At 42.4% G+C, this 12,367-nt stretch overlaps 1 protein-coding gene across 3 annotated transcripts in view; it reads right to left on the minus strand.

The window, feature by feature from the left end:
* The window catches only part of MAP2K4 (mitogen-activated protein kinase kinase 4), a 109,965-nt gene that overhangs the window by 31,552 nt on the left and 66,046 nt on the right, over positions 1–12,367 (minus strand). For all 3 annotated transcript variants that reach the window (XM_082774995.1, XM_082774993.1, XM_082774994.1), the window contains one exon: positions 5,065–5,184. In XM_082774995.1, the coding sequence (XP_082631121.1) occupies positions 5,065–5,184 (120 nt within the window). The remainder of the gene's footprint in view (positions 1–5,064; positions 5,185–12,367) is intronic.

The raw sequence follows: 12,367 nt of genomic DNA on the forward strand, positions 1-12,367 counted from the left end.
GGGATCATGTTTGTACAGGAAAAGCAAACTGAAGTGAAACAACAGGCAAGGTTATCAGAGCTGTGTCCATAACAAAAGCTTCACAGCATACTTTGTATGCCTGCAGGGTTGCAACATGCGTGTGACTGAGCACTCAAACATGTTCGTGTGTAATCACAATACAAACTACTCATGATCAAAAGCACCAAAGGGAAAAAAATCAAGAGATGGTTTAGTTGCTGTCTTGAAGTACCATAGAATGATATAGAAATCCTGAATGGGAGCATTTATTGATCTGGTAATATTAAAATCTACCTGATCAACGTGAGTTCCTGTCAGCAAGATCAGTGAAGAAAGATGACAGCTTTTCAATTATGCAGTTTCATTAAGACTGGTGATGAGACTGAAAATCGTACAAGTTTTCACCTCTTCTTGAGACTTGAAAGGACTTACCTAGAAGCAAAGTTGATGAATTTTACTGGGAACAAAGAGGAAGACTGGCAGGAGCAACTACATACTTGTCATCCAGCCCCTTTCTTAGCAAATTATACAGAGAAATGCTGATGTACATGAGAAAGTTCTGCTTCACCTTGAATTGTGAAGACAAAACTATCTTAACAGAAGTTTATCTTCAATTTATGCTTCCAGGTCAGGTTGATTTCTGATTAGAAAATGACAAAGGAAACATTTTTTCTCTTCCAGCTATAGCTATTCTTCCAAAGAATTGTATTTTACTTCTTTTCAGGTACTAAATTACCAGGTACTAACGCACTTCTTGTAGGCATACCAAAAAATACCCAGGAATGCCCTACACTTACTATTTCATTTAAAGTACCACTGCCTATGCTCCAGGACATACACAAAAACTGTGTCTTAACCAGCAACTAGGCTGCTTCAATTCCTGAATGCAGTGTCCTTAGTTCCCAGCCCGCAACTGAGCATGTCACAAAGATGCCACTAGGCTGAAAAGCAGCTTGGCACTAAAAGGACCTGGGGTCTTGGTGGACACCAAGGTGAACATGAACCAGCAACATGACCTTGCCACAAAGAAGGGGAATGGTATCCTGGGCTGCATTAGACAAAGCATTGCCAGGAGGCTGAGGGACGTGATCCTTCCCCTCTGCTCAGCACTAGTGAGGTTAGACCTGGAGTGCTGGGTCCAGCTCTGGGCTTCCACTACAAGAGACATGGAGCTACTGAAGACAGCCCAACAGAGGGCCAAAAAGATGATAGAGTTCAGCCTGGGGAAGCAGCAGCTCGGGGGGGGGGGGAATCTCATCAATTTGTATAAATACCTCTTTCCCTCTTGAGAAAAAAAAGTAACAAATAGTTGCTTTAAACAAGCAGTTAATGTGGTCATGATAACCAATGAAACATTCCCAGACTTAGAGGAACAGTCTCAAACTAAATTAGTTGTTAAGCCTGTGGCAGACACACCAGGAAAGACAACTGCTTTTTTCTCAGATTTCTGCCTTCCAAACAGTAACTCTGAGGGAGAGTCTCGGGGTCACCCATGGCAGACGTACGGTTCAGCCGGTGCCACAGTGACATCAAGGTCACAGCTTCACAGGTCCAACAACGAGATATGGACTGAGCAGTGTGCTCTGCCATAATACACTATGGGTTAAGATGCTGTCGGCTGAGGGACAACCACCGCTACTTCCCAGAGAAGACTCATTCCCGAGTCAAGTTCCCCTGAAGGGTGATGGTTAACAACACTTGGCATTCATGCCCTGTCTGATTTTCACGTCTCAATGGTATCACTGTAGCTTATTGTATTCAGAAATTTTTCAAGAGGATGCTTCAAAATAGTCAAACCTGCCAAAGACCAATAGTATTCAAGGGGAAAAAAAAGAATCTTTTTTTTTTTTTTAACCTTTGCAAATCAAAACTTGTCATACTTAGGAGAGGCTGCCACAGCAACTTCTCTTTTTACGGTTGTTTTCCTAACTGCAAGCTGGAATATATGTCTGTCCTCAAATTAAGTCCTTCAACAGTTTTGTCCAATTTGGTTTACTACTACTACTCCCTGACTGTCAAGACTCAAAAGCTGAGCTCTGTTTCTCAGCACGAACAGCTCACTCTTCTAGACAGGCTTCCTGTCTTTCAAAACAGCCCAGCAGCTGTCCTGATGCCCTCCCTGAAGCTGTTATAATCTTCTTGCTAATTATTTGACTGTGAGAGCTGCCTACTCAGCATTCAAGCTCCTCTGAAGAGACTCAAAGTGAAGTCTTTCACCCTTTAGGAGCAGAAGGAAAATGACTTCCCATCTGTAGCTCAGTCTATCCCCAGAGAATCTGAGACCTGGCTCAGAGCAAAAGGTCCCAAAAGGATGTGCCTTTTGGAATGTTTTTCCTTACTTTTCACCTTGAAATCCAGGAACAAAGGGCTTTGTTTACACGTGTCTTGCTATAGGACTTCCTGAGAGAGGAATCTTTAGTAATGTCCCACATGTTCTTATACTCTAGAGGATGGTGTAGCAGTGAGCTGGATCAGTTACTTTGTGAACGAAGAGCAGGAGGGTGAGACAGGTTCAAACATACTGGTGAAATTCTTTTTTCCCCTTAAATACTTGCTGTCTCTGCTTTCTCTGCTGTCATAGTTCCCTGCCTTTAAAAAACTTAATTAACGTTAGAGCATGTAATTAATATGACAAGACAGACAATCTCATCCAAGTCTGTCTATCAGTTTGTCTTGCATACCTTTGAGGTGTGTGCCAGCCATGACAGACTGAGGAGAGGGGGAAGTTTGCTTCCATTTCAGAAACACACACCACCGATGCTGAGGGTGTGGGCAGAGGGGATTTCAGGGACAAACACAGTATACCCCTGAGTGACCTTATTGAAGTCTTTCCCAGAGCACCCAAAGAATGGTGCCTGGTTGCAGGAAGACAGGATTTTTTGACAAAACAAAGGGTGCAGCAAAGACCAAGCTGACAGTTGGATGTTGATCAAGGTTTCTGTATTATTTATGTATGTATACTTACATTCTGAGATGCGCCTAAAGTAGCAGAGGTGACAGGCTCTTGCAGTTCTGAACATGTTGCTCATCAGCAATCTGGCAAGATATTGTCTTGCCCAGAGACTTTTCTTCAAACCAGCTGACAGCCTTATCATTTGTATTTCAGCAAAGCTGCAAACTTTCAGCCAAGGCTGAGGCTCCACACTTGCTAGGAGTTTGAAATGCGTGAACAGGGACAACACCTTCTCACTCAAAGTGTTCAACAGATAAGACAAAGCAAAGCACGAAAAAAATAAATTATTTTAATCCTTATTTTAGGGACTGAAATTTAAAGCCAGAGGAATAAACTGACAAAATAACAGAGAAAGATTCTCCAGAAGCGGAAATTAAATATTCAGTCCCAATTTGTGGTTTGAATTGCCAGATTCACCTTCTCCCTCTCAACAGCTCTCCATTAAAGCCCCAACAGACTCTGCATAGGTTGCTACCAGATAATAAGCAAAGATGAACAGCAGCAAGTAGGTCTCTATTTTCCTTCTTCCCTTGGGTAGGTGTACAGGATTTAGACTCAATTAGAGGAAAACAGGCAAGAATGACTGTCCAGGCTGTATGCAGAATGCCAGTTTCCCAACTGTTTTTTTAATAGTCATTCAAATGCAATGGGAGTACCTGAGCAAAGCACAAAGAGAAAGGAGGACACTTTCTGTGTCCCTGCAGCAAAATGCATTCTTTAAAGTACAATAAGTAGATGCTAAAACAGTCACAAACACTCAGTGATTAACACTATATTCCTGGACATGAATAAGTGAACTATGTCAGAATTAATTACAGTCAGCTTACATAGATTTTGATGCTCTAATTCTGGTCTTCACTTTGTATAATTCATGAAGCATCATATTGAATAACACACTCTACAGCACATACAATATCTATATGCATAAAAGGTCCAAGCAAAATGCCAGGCCCTAGGGCGGCTATTGCAGATATTGCTCCTTTCAAGAGCACTCATGCAATTTTGGTCTCCATCCCAAAAGGACAGAGTAGAACTGGAAAAGATGCAGAGAATGGCAAGAAAGATGATCAAAGGTCTGGAATAGATTCTATGCATGACGCAGGTTTGCACTTTTCAGTCTGGAGAAGATGTAACAGAGACACGGCAGCGGTCCATAAAATCCTCAGTGGCCTAGAGAGAATTGGTAAGCAGCAACAACTAACTTCCTCTTCAAATACAAAAACTAGGGAAACCACTAGGGGCACCATTAAGAACAGCAGAATGAAAGTTCAAAATCAGTCAAAGTGACTGGCCTTCAAGTGACAGACAGACTACCAAGGGAAGTGCCTCTCAGGGAGCACCGAGGATGCAAAAAATGTAAATGTATCCACAGGGAAAACAAACCATTTACTGGACAAGAAGTCTAGGAAGAATCACTAAGCAAAAGATAGCATGCAGAGCTCAGAAGACATTCAGGTACGTACAACTGAAGGTTATGGCAAAGTATCACATGTGCTTCTTTAAGCAGATCCTTTGGGCCATCCCCAGAGACAGGACCACCCACTGGTCTGACCCAGCCAGGTCGCTTATTTTCTTACACATCTGCAGGTACAAGCCACTTCAAGGAAGAGGCACTTCAATTATGAGTCTCTGACACAGCCCTGGTATGTACGTCTGTACAGATGTACAAATAACTATCTGATCACAGCAGCCACCTTTGTTACAAGGATACTGAGTTTGCACGCGTCCTCCATATGGTCATATCTGATTACTGACATAAATCACATTTGTGTTCAAGCGCAGTGCCACAGAGCTGTGCCCAGCCCAGCAGTGCAGGGGGGTACCACAAGTTCATCAAATGAGAAAAACAGGAGAGAAAGAGAGACTGAAATACGCAGACAGACCTAACAATGAATGGGAATAGCATCTATGTGTTCAACACTACTCGGACATCTGGATATCTTGGTTAAATAACCTTGATGAAAGGTACCAAGCTAAAAATCCTAATATAAATTAACATTCTCTTCTTTATTCCATGTTGGCAACTTCAACGAAAAAAAGGTCAAAAAAAAAAAACACACAAACAAAAACAAAAAATTCTGCTATAAATGAAGCAAGTTTGGAGTTCCCACCTCTCTGAAGAGCGCACCATAAAACTGAACAATATACGGGCAGTCACTGCTTCGCATTACTACATCAAGGTCCATCAGAAGCTGCTTCTGTTCTTTTTCATCCACTGTCGACCGAATTCTCTGAAAGAGGAAGAGTGGCAGAGACTTTATCACTTACATGCCATTCCTGTATCTTCAGAACCACTACTGGAGCAACATACCATGGACCCCAAACCCAAAGCTGAGCAGGCAATCCCCAAGGCATGATAAAACACACTCAAGAGAATTGAACCATTTTCAAATCAGAATTTTAACTGAAAACCCCAAAAGCCATCAATACAGACTATAAAATCTCCAATCAAATTTTACTCTTATGAGCATCAGCATTTTCAGATGAAATGGCAGCATGAAATTAAAGAGCAAAGATTTCATTGAAACCTACAGCAAATCAATACATTCAGGTTATCATTTCAAAACATTCCCATGGAGTTCTTAGCCATGTTGGATGGGGCTCAAAGACTGATTTGATATTTAACCAAGGAACATTATGTTTGAAATGACTAAGAAAAGCAAAGAAGGCAAAAAGTTTTCCTACACCTTGCCTTCACCATGGCTGGCACAGTGGAAAAGGCCCATAATGTAATCGAGGGAACACATTGCTCTGGTAATGCTAATGGTGGGCAACAGTCCTCCTCATAAAACTAACAACTCTACCTTGTACTGGCATAGCTAACACTAACTATGAAAGATATAGATTATATGCTGTATGTTTAAAAATGTATATATACCCACTATACTTTATAGTGTATATATAAGGAAAACACTGATTTGGGCTTGAAAGAGCAATTTAAGTTTGAAAATAAAAAAAAGAGCACACATCCAACCATGAAGCTCATTAAATGAAGGATGGAGGAGTCCATCCACAGCTTTTCATGTAATTTTACAGATATTTAGCATCTTGCACTAATTAAATGCATTCTCTGAAACACTAGTGAGTAAAATTATGATACTGAAGAACTGAGTCACACTGAGAAATCATCAAAAAGCAAGAAAAAAAAATGACAAGTCCAAAGCAAGAGAAACAGCCTGGACCCTCCTTGTGGAGGAAAGCTATCTGGCTATCCAAGAAAGAAAAAAATGTTCAAGGTTGTGGGAAAAACCTGCATGATACCAAAAGCCAGTCCCACTGAAACTGCTTGGCAGAGCTCACTGCCCTGTGAGCAGCTGCTGTTGGCAGCAAGACCACAAGCATTAGCGAGCACAAGGCTAAGCATATGAAGGTACTTTAAAGGTTGGCTGTTCCTATTACATCACTTGAGATTATAAGTGCATTATTATGTACCTTTGGACTATTTTGTGATGATCCACACAAAGTGAGGACTGTATTGAGACTACAATTTCCTTACCTTTGTTGTATCCTGGTATTTTGGTATTTCCCCATTCATTCGTTATGTTCTAGCAGTTCTAGTTTGGCCTAGAACAGTAATTGTGTTCATACTGCTCTTTTCCCTCCCAATGAATTCTAGAGTACTAGGGAAAACTAGTAAGAGCCTTGCCCAGCACACCCACAATCTGTAACATCCACACCTTGCAATGTCACTGAGTGGGTGGAATTTTGTAGTTGCAAACAGAGCAAGACAACAGCTCTAGGGACTAGTAATGAAACTAAAACTCTTCACCTCTAGGTCACTGGTTCAAGTCTGTTTCGCAGAAGTTTAGTCACATAAGTGAAGAAGGTCTGATAAGTTCAATCATTTCTTTGTCTTGGATCTACATCATATAAAGCTCTTCAACCCTGTGCTGACATATCAAAGGCTAAGAAGATTAGAAGTCTCTTTCTGGATAGCACATCAGCAGCACTGTATGAAATAATAATGATGTTGCTCTGACCTTGATAGAAGATGATGGATGCCAAAGCCACTGTGGTGGGACCTCTGAGGAGCAGTTTTGTCTCCCACTGAGATGCTACCCACTCCTCTGAAAAGTTCACAAAACAGGTGAGAAGCAATACCAAAAGATCTTTTCTCCATACTGTAACTCACAGCTCTCTTCTGTGCCAATTCCATTAACACCCTTCCCCCAAAAACCTTTCTCCTGGTCATCTCCTCAGACTCACTCTGCATTCTTTTCACAGCTGCACACTTCTGTCTCAGCCATCCCTGCAGCATGCTTCTCAGATTCTGCAACTTCACCTGAAAGTACCTCATCCCAACTCTGACATTCTCTGCACCTTCTCTGCTCTTACTTCTTCAACTCTGGAAAGCATTTGAGATATTTGTATGGAGAAGGTAATTTTAACAGCGCCCTGGAACAACAGCCAAACCCAACAACTTCTTTTTCCAGCAACAATCTCCCCATGGAGAAATAAAAAGAGCAGGCAGAGGACCCCAAGGATCTACAGTTATGTAAAGGTTATAATACAGAACATCCCATGCGGGCATGGCACCCAAAGGACACCTTAAAAAGCCAACATAAACTCCTGATCAAACACTGCTTTGGAGACTGAAGGGGAGTCTTTTATGAGACTTTTGGATACCGGAGGTTTGCTAATTCAAGAAGAGCGCAAAACCCTCGGAGGCAACATGCAGCACAATGCTGAGCTGAGGTCACCCAGGCTGGAAAAGAAAACAGTCTTAATTCATCAGCTAAGAAGCAAGCATTCATGAGCAAAAGAAGGAAGAAAAAGCAAAAGGTGATGGAAGTCAACAGCAGCCAGTACTCAAACAGCACATGTGCCACAATGAAGACCTGCTACCTAACTCAGAGGCAGAGTGCAAGACACTGCAGCAGTACCCACAGACAGACTCTCCCAAAGACACAGGAGGCGGCAGGAAAGGAAGACAAGGAAGACAGCAGCCTGACAACACCATTTAAGATCGGGATGGACAAGTCTGACTTGGTTTCAGCTCTTATATCTCTCAGCCTGGTTACTCAATTGCATGCAGTTCCTGCCATGGCCAAGCAGGCCACATATGGAAGAAGTGTTTTTTGTAGTGGAGATTATAGAAAGTCTGATCTTTAGCAGTTTCTTGTTGGCCTTAAACAAACTGCATAAAATCCTTCAGAAGAAAATTCTCCAACCTTTTCAGCACAAACCCAGGTTAGGAAAAAGGTTTCTGATATCTGAAATAAGAGCTCTAAGTAATGATGGTCTGGACATCAAAAATGCTTGATGATGCTCTGCAATTGTACCACTCTCAAACCTAAAACCTGACAGATCCCAGGAACCAGACCCAAAACAGAAGAGACATCACCCAAGTCCAGTATGCACAGGAAAAAAATCAGGTGCAGTGGGTAGCAACAAAGGGGAAAAGGGAAAGGGGACAGGGGACAAGCACCAAACTGAAAACCTACTTCTTGAGCCAAGAGAGAAAACAGTGCTGTCCTGCGTACGCAGCTCACAGGTGTGCTCAGCAGAAAGTCCTGCAGCAGCACCTGACAGTGTCACCAAAGGGATGGGTGTTATCTGCAGGACAGCAAGGACCAAAAGCTACAAAATGAGCAGAAAGAAAGGGGTTTTGCCCACTTGCTGCTGAGGACAAGAACATTTACCTACCCATCCAAAACACTTTCAGTGCTGAAAGAAGCATGTCAGGTCTTTCACTGATAACAACTAGTCTCCCATCTCCTCTAATAAGGCTTACTCCCTCACCATTTCCTTTTAACCCTTACTCATTCACTCCTTTCTCAGTGTCATATCAGCATGGTTTGAAGCACTGTTTTCCCTAACTCTCATACAGCTATCCAAACAGATGAGTGAAACAGAAAATTCCCCTCAATAAACCTTAAGTAGTCTACTCCAGGGAGGGTATCTAATTGTGAGAAGAATGGAAATGAAGATTTACAGCAGAGCCAGCTTGCAAAAATCCCAATACTTCTCTTCAGAAATCATATGGGAAACAGGAAGGTCAGAAAAATCTGCCCCTTGACTGAACTTAATACACTTATGTGTCAACTCAGAGGGCTTTTATGGGCTATCAGACGTGCAGGAAACAACTGATAAATTACAGAAGTATACATAAATACACCTGAGAGCAGAAGTTGTATATCTGATACATAACAAGCTATTTCAACTGTGAGACAGCCATCAGCAAAATTCTGTGAAAGCCAAGGAAAGACAGACAAAACACCTATTTTAAAACTACGGATAAGAGAGCAAGCACTGACTACAAGGCAAAATGATGTGAGAGGCACTGTGTTCTGAACAAGAAATGGCTCCATAGCTTACAGACTTATCCAAGAAGAACAATGATCTTTTATGGACACTTTATAGGCTTGACATCCCATTGAATTTTATGTATCTCCAAACAGTGCCTTGGCCAGCTTCTCTGATACCCAACTGATCTTAGAATTGCTTCTGAATTTCTCAGGACAAGCGTAGATCAGAAGAAGTGGAAGACTACCTGAAGACTGGTCAAAAATACCACTAGACTAAACAGAAAACAAGAAACCAGCAACAAGATCTGAGGATGTTGGCTGGAACTGGAAACTAGACTAGGTAATATTGCAGAGAAAGACTGAATCAACTAGGTTGATTTATACAGAAGATTGGAAGATACAGAAAATTCTGGTATGTAGCTGAAAATCACTGCAAATTCTGGGGTGGAAGAAAACTGAACAAAAGGACTGAGGAAAAAAATGCCCCTCTCCAGTTCTACTATTTTACTATTACTCCCTTAGTCATTGCTATTTTTGGCAGAAAAATCACAAGAGGTGCAAGACTTTTCCATGGCCAAGGACAAGAAGCCTGAAGGTAAAGTGAAGCACAAGCCATCCTGCTAGTTTCTTGACAGCATATTTTTCAGCCAGGTCAAAGCAAGAGAACTGGAAGAGGAAGAAACTGGTAGAAGGTTCTAACACCATAAACCCAAAGGTCCTGGTGTTCCCTACTGCTGGAAAGAGAAGGCCTGTCAAGCATCCAGAGGTTCAGGAGGTTGAATGGGAGAGAGGAAGGTGAGCGCAGAAGTGAGCTGCACGTTCCTGCTAACCTCAGGCTCTTTGCTGTTGTGCTCAGGCTTCTGGTTGGCACATGCACTACTGTACAGACTAAAGGTTGGCTATTTTAAATGCTTGGTAATTTACCTTGGGAACTCTTCAAACAAGAAAACCTCCTAGCCTTCTAAGGCCCTTTTAAGTACTCTGGCTAATAAAATCCACCCTATGTATTTCCTATGCTATTTATGTAGTAAGCAGAGGATGCTGCTCCAACAGGGAGAATACTTCCTAACATTCATACAGATTGGGGGATTTTTCATTTATGTATTTTTTATCAGTCTGGAAAACCAAGCATGCCAAGGATTTTTTAAAGACCCTTTTTGTGTGAATGAACATCCTAAAGGGAAAATTCAGGACAGAAGGACAACCATCAGCTGATTGGTGAGCTTCCCAAGAAAAACAATTCACCTGAATAAAATGGAAGTTTTCTGAAGATCCTCTGATCTGCAAGACAGTCTGGTTCTTCAAATGTTTCATGAGGATACCACACAAGATGCATTAACCCTCCCTGCAGCAGCTACAACAACATATGGTGATACTGGAGGGCACACACAAAAGGGGACTGGAGAACAACACATGTGAAGCCTCTGGGATAAGGTCAGGAGTGACAGCAGTGCAACAGATCCTGAGAAGGGACCAGGGCTCTCTGCAGAGCAGACAAGCTTTGGAGATTATTCACAAGACAATTACGAATTGCTACAGACTGAACAAAAACAGACTGAAGACTAATCAAGAAACCAGAAATAAAGTCAAAAGAAATTAGGTGGAACTGGAAGCTGGACTAGAGAGAACTGTAGCACGCAGGTAAATGCGGGCCAGGGCAGACACTGCTTTCAAGGAAAACAGAGTCCAGAAGAGAAACCTGCCAAGAAGCGAGGAGTTAATGTAAAAACTGGCCTTGCAATGATAGATGTGCACAGAGCTGGCAGTGGACGGAACAGGGCTGTTTTCTATCACACTTGGAAGAGTCATGAACTCATATGTCAATAAATGCTCAAGAAAATGAATAGTGGTTTTGTTTGTTGTTGTTGGTTGTGTTTTTTGTTTGTTTTTTAAGTGAGAGAAAGATCACAATGCCAGCTGACCCAGAGCAAACAGGAACTTTGAATCTCTAGGAAGACCTGGAAGAAAAAACGGACTTAATGAACAAGATGATTGTTATTATGATCTTGCAAACATAATAAAACACTTTTCATGGAGAAAAATTAAAAAGGTTGTATACAAATCATCAGGGTTGCATTCCTCTTTTCTTTATCAGCCCCCTTCTTCCTGATGGCCCTAGAAAGAGGCTGTCTATGAGATAAAAGCTAAGCGATGCAAAAACATCACACCAAAGACCACAACCATCTGTTTCCATACAAGATCACAGCTCCCAGACTTCTGCAGCCAGCAGCCTGACAGGTGTGAGCTGCCTGCTCCTCTAGCCATGTTCTGCTGCTCCAGCCTTCAGCCCGCCCCTGCAGATACATGCCATGGCTTTCTGTTATTAAAGTATGTATTTCTGGAGGCACAGAGTGACAAAAGCTGAAGAAGAGGGAGGAGCAGGACTGAGCACAAAAATTCATCATCAAAGCTTCTCTCTGAGTAATGCTCCATCAGCCTAAAGCTCTGCTGAAGTGGTTTTACACCAGCGACATGAAGCAGCACATTCTCCTCCTCTGCCACAGATGCTAGAGTACCAGATGAAAGCTTTCTGACTCACCCAGGGGCCTGGCAGCAACTAGACACCCTCATTAGAGGTGGCAGGATGACATCTGCCAAGATCCATACGTTGACTGATCAGGCCAAACTGCATAGAAGAGGAAAATGAAACAGAATTGTGCCTCCATCTGCAGATCTCAAGTTATTCAACAAGAGGGGCAGCAAAAGGCTTTGCTTGGACAGCTCAGGGAAAACAAAGGACACCAAGCAGAGTGAAAGCAGAAGGCTAAACTAAACCACACTTCAAGGAACCAAAGATGCAAAGTACCATGGAAGTGGCATGATAAGCTAGAAAAAGACAAAGGAAGGAGCTGGAAACAGGATTTGAGGGTCTGCTACAGCAGCCGCATTTGCTCAAGCCTCAGAGGTGAGCAGGATGAGTGCCCAAAGCTGCCAGGCTTTGGGTGCAGTTGGAGCTGAAAACTCCAGCACGGAGGAAAGGAATTAATCTTTATCTGTTCTTTACTATATAACTGCAGCACACTTGTCCAACAAGCAGGATTTGAAACTGTGTGCAGAAGAAGGGGCTGACAAGCCACAGTCTGAAGATGGTAAGTGCAAACAGGACTTGGCCCTCCAGAAAGAAGCGGGGTAGGAAGATACCTGATTGCTCCAGAAATCTGCCATG

Source organism: Aythya marila, assembly GCF_965140915.1.
Source record: "Aythya marila genome assembly, chromosome: 18".
In the NCBI taxonomy this organism is placed as follows: domain Eukaryota; kingdom Metazoa; phylum Chordata; class Aves; order Anseriformes; family Anatidae; genus Aythya; species Aythya marila.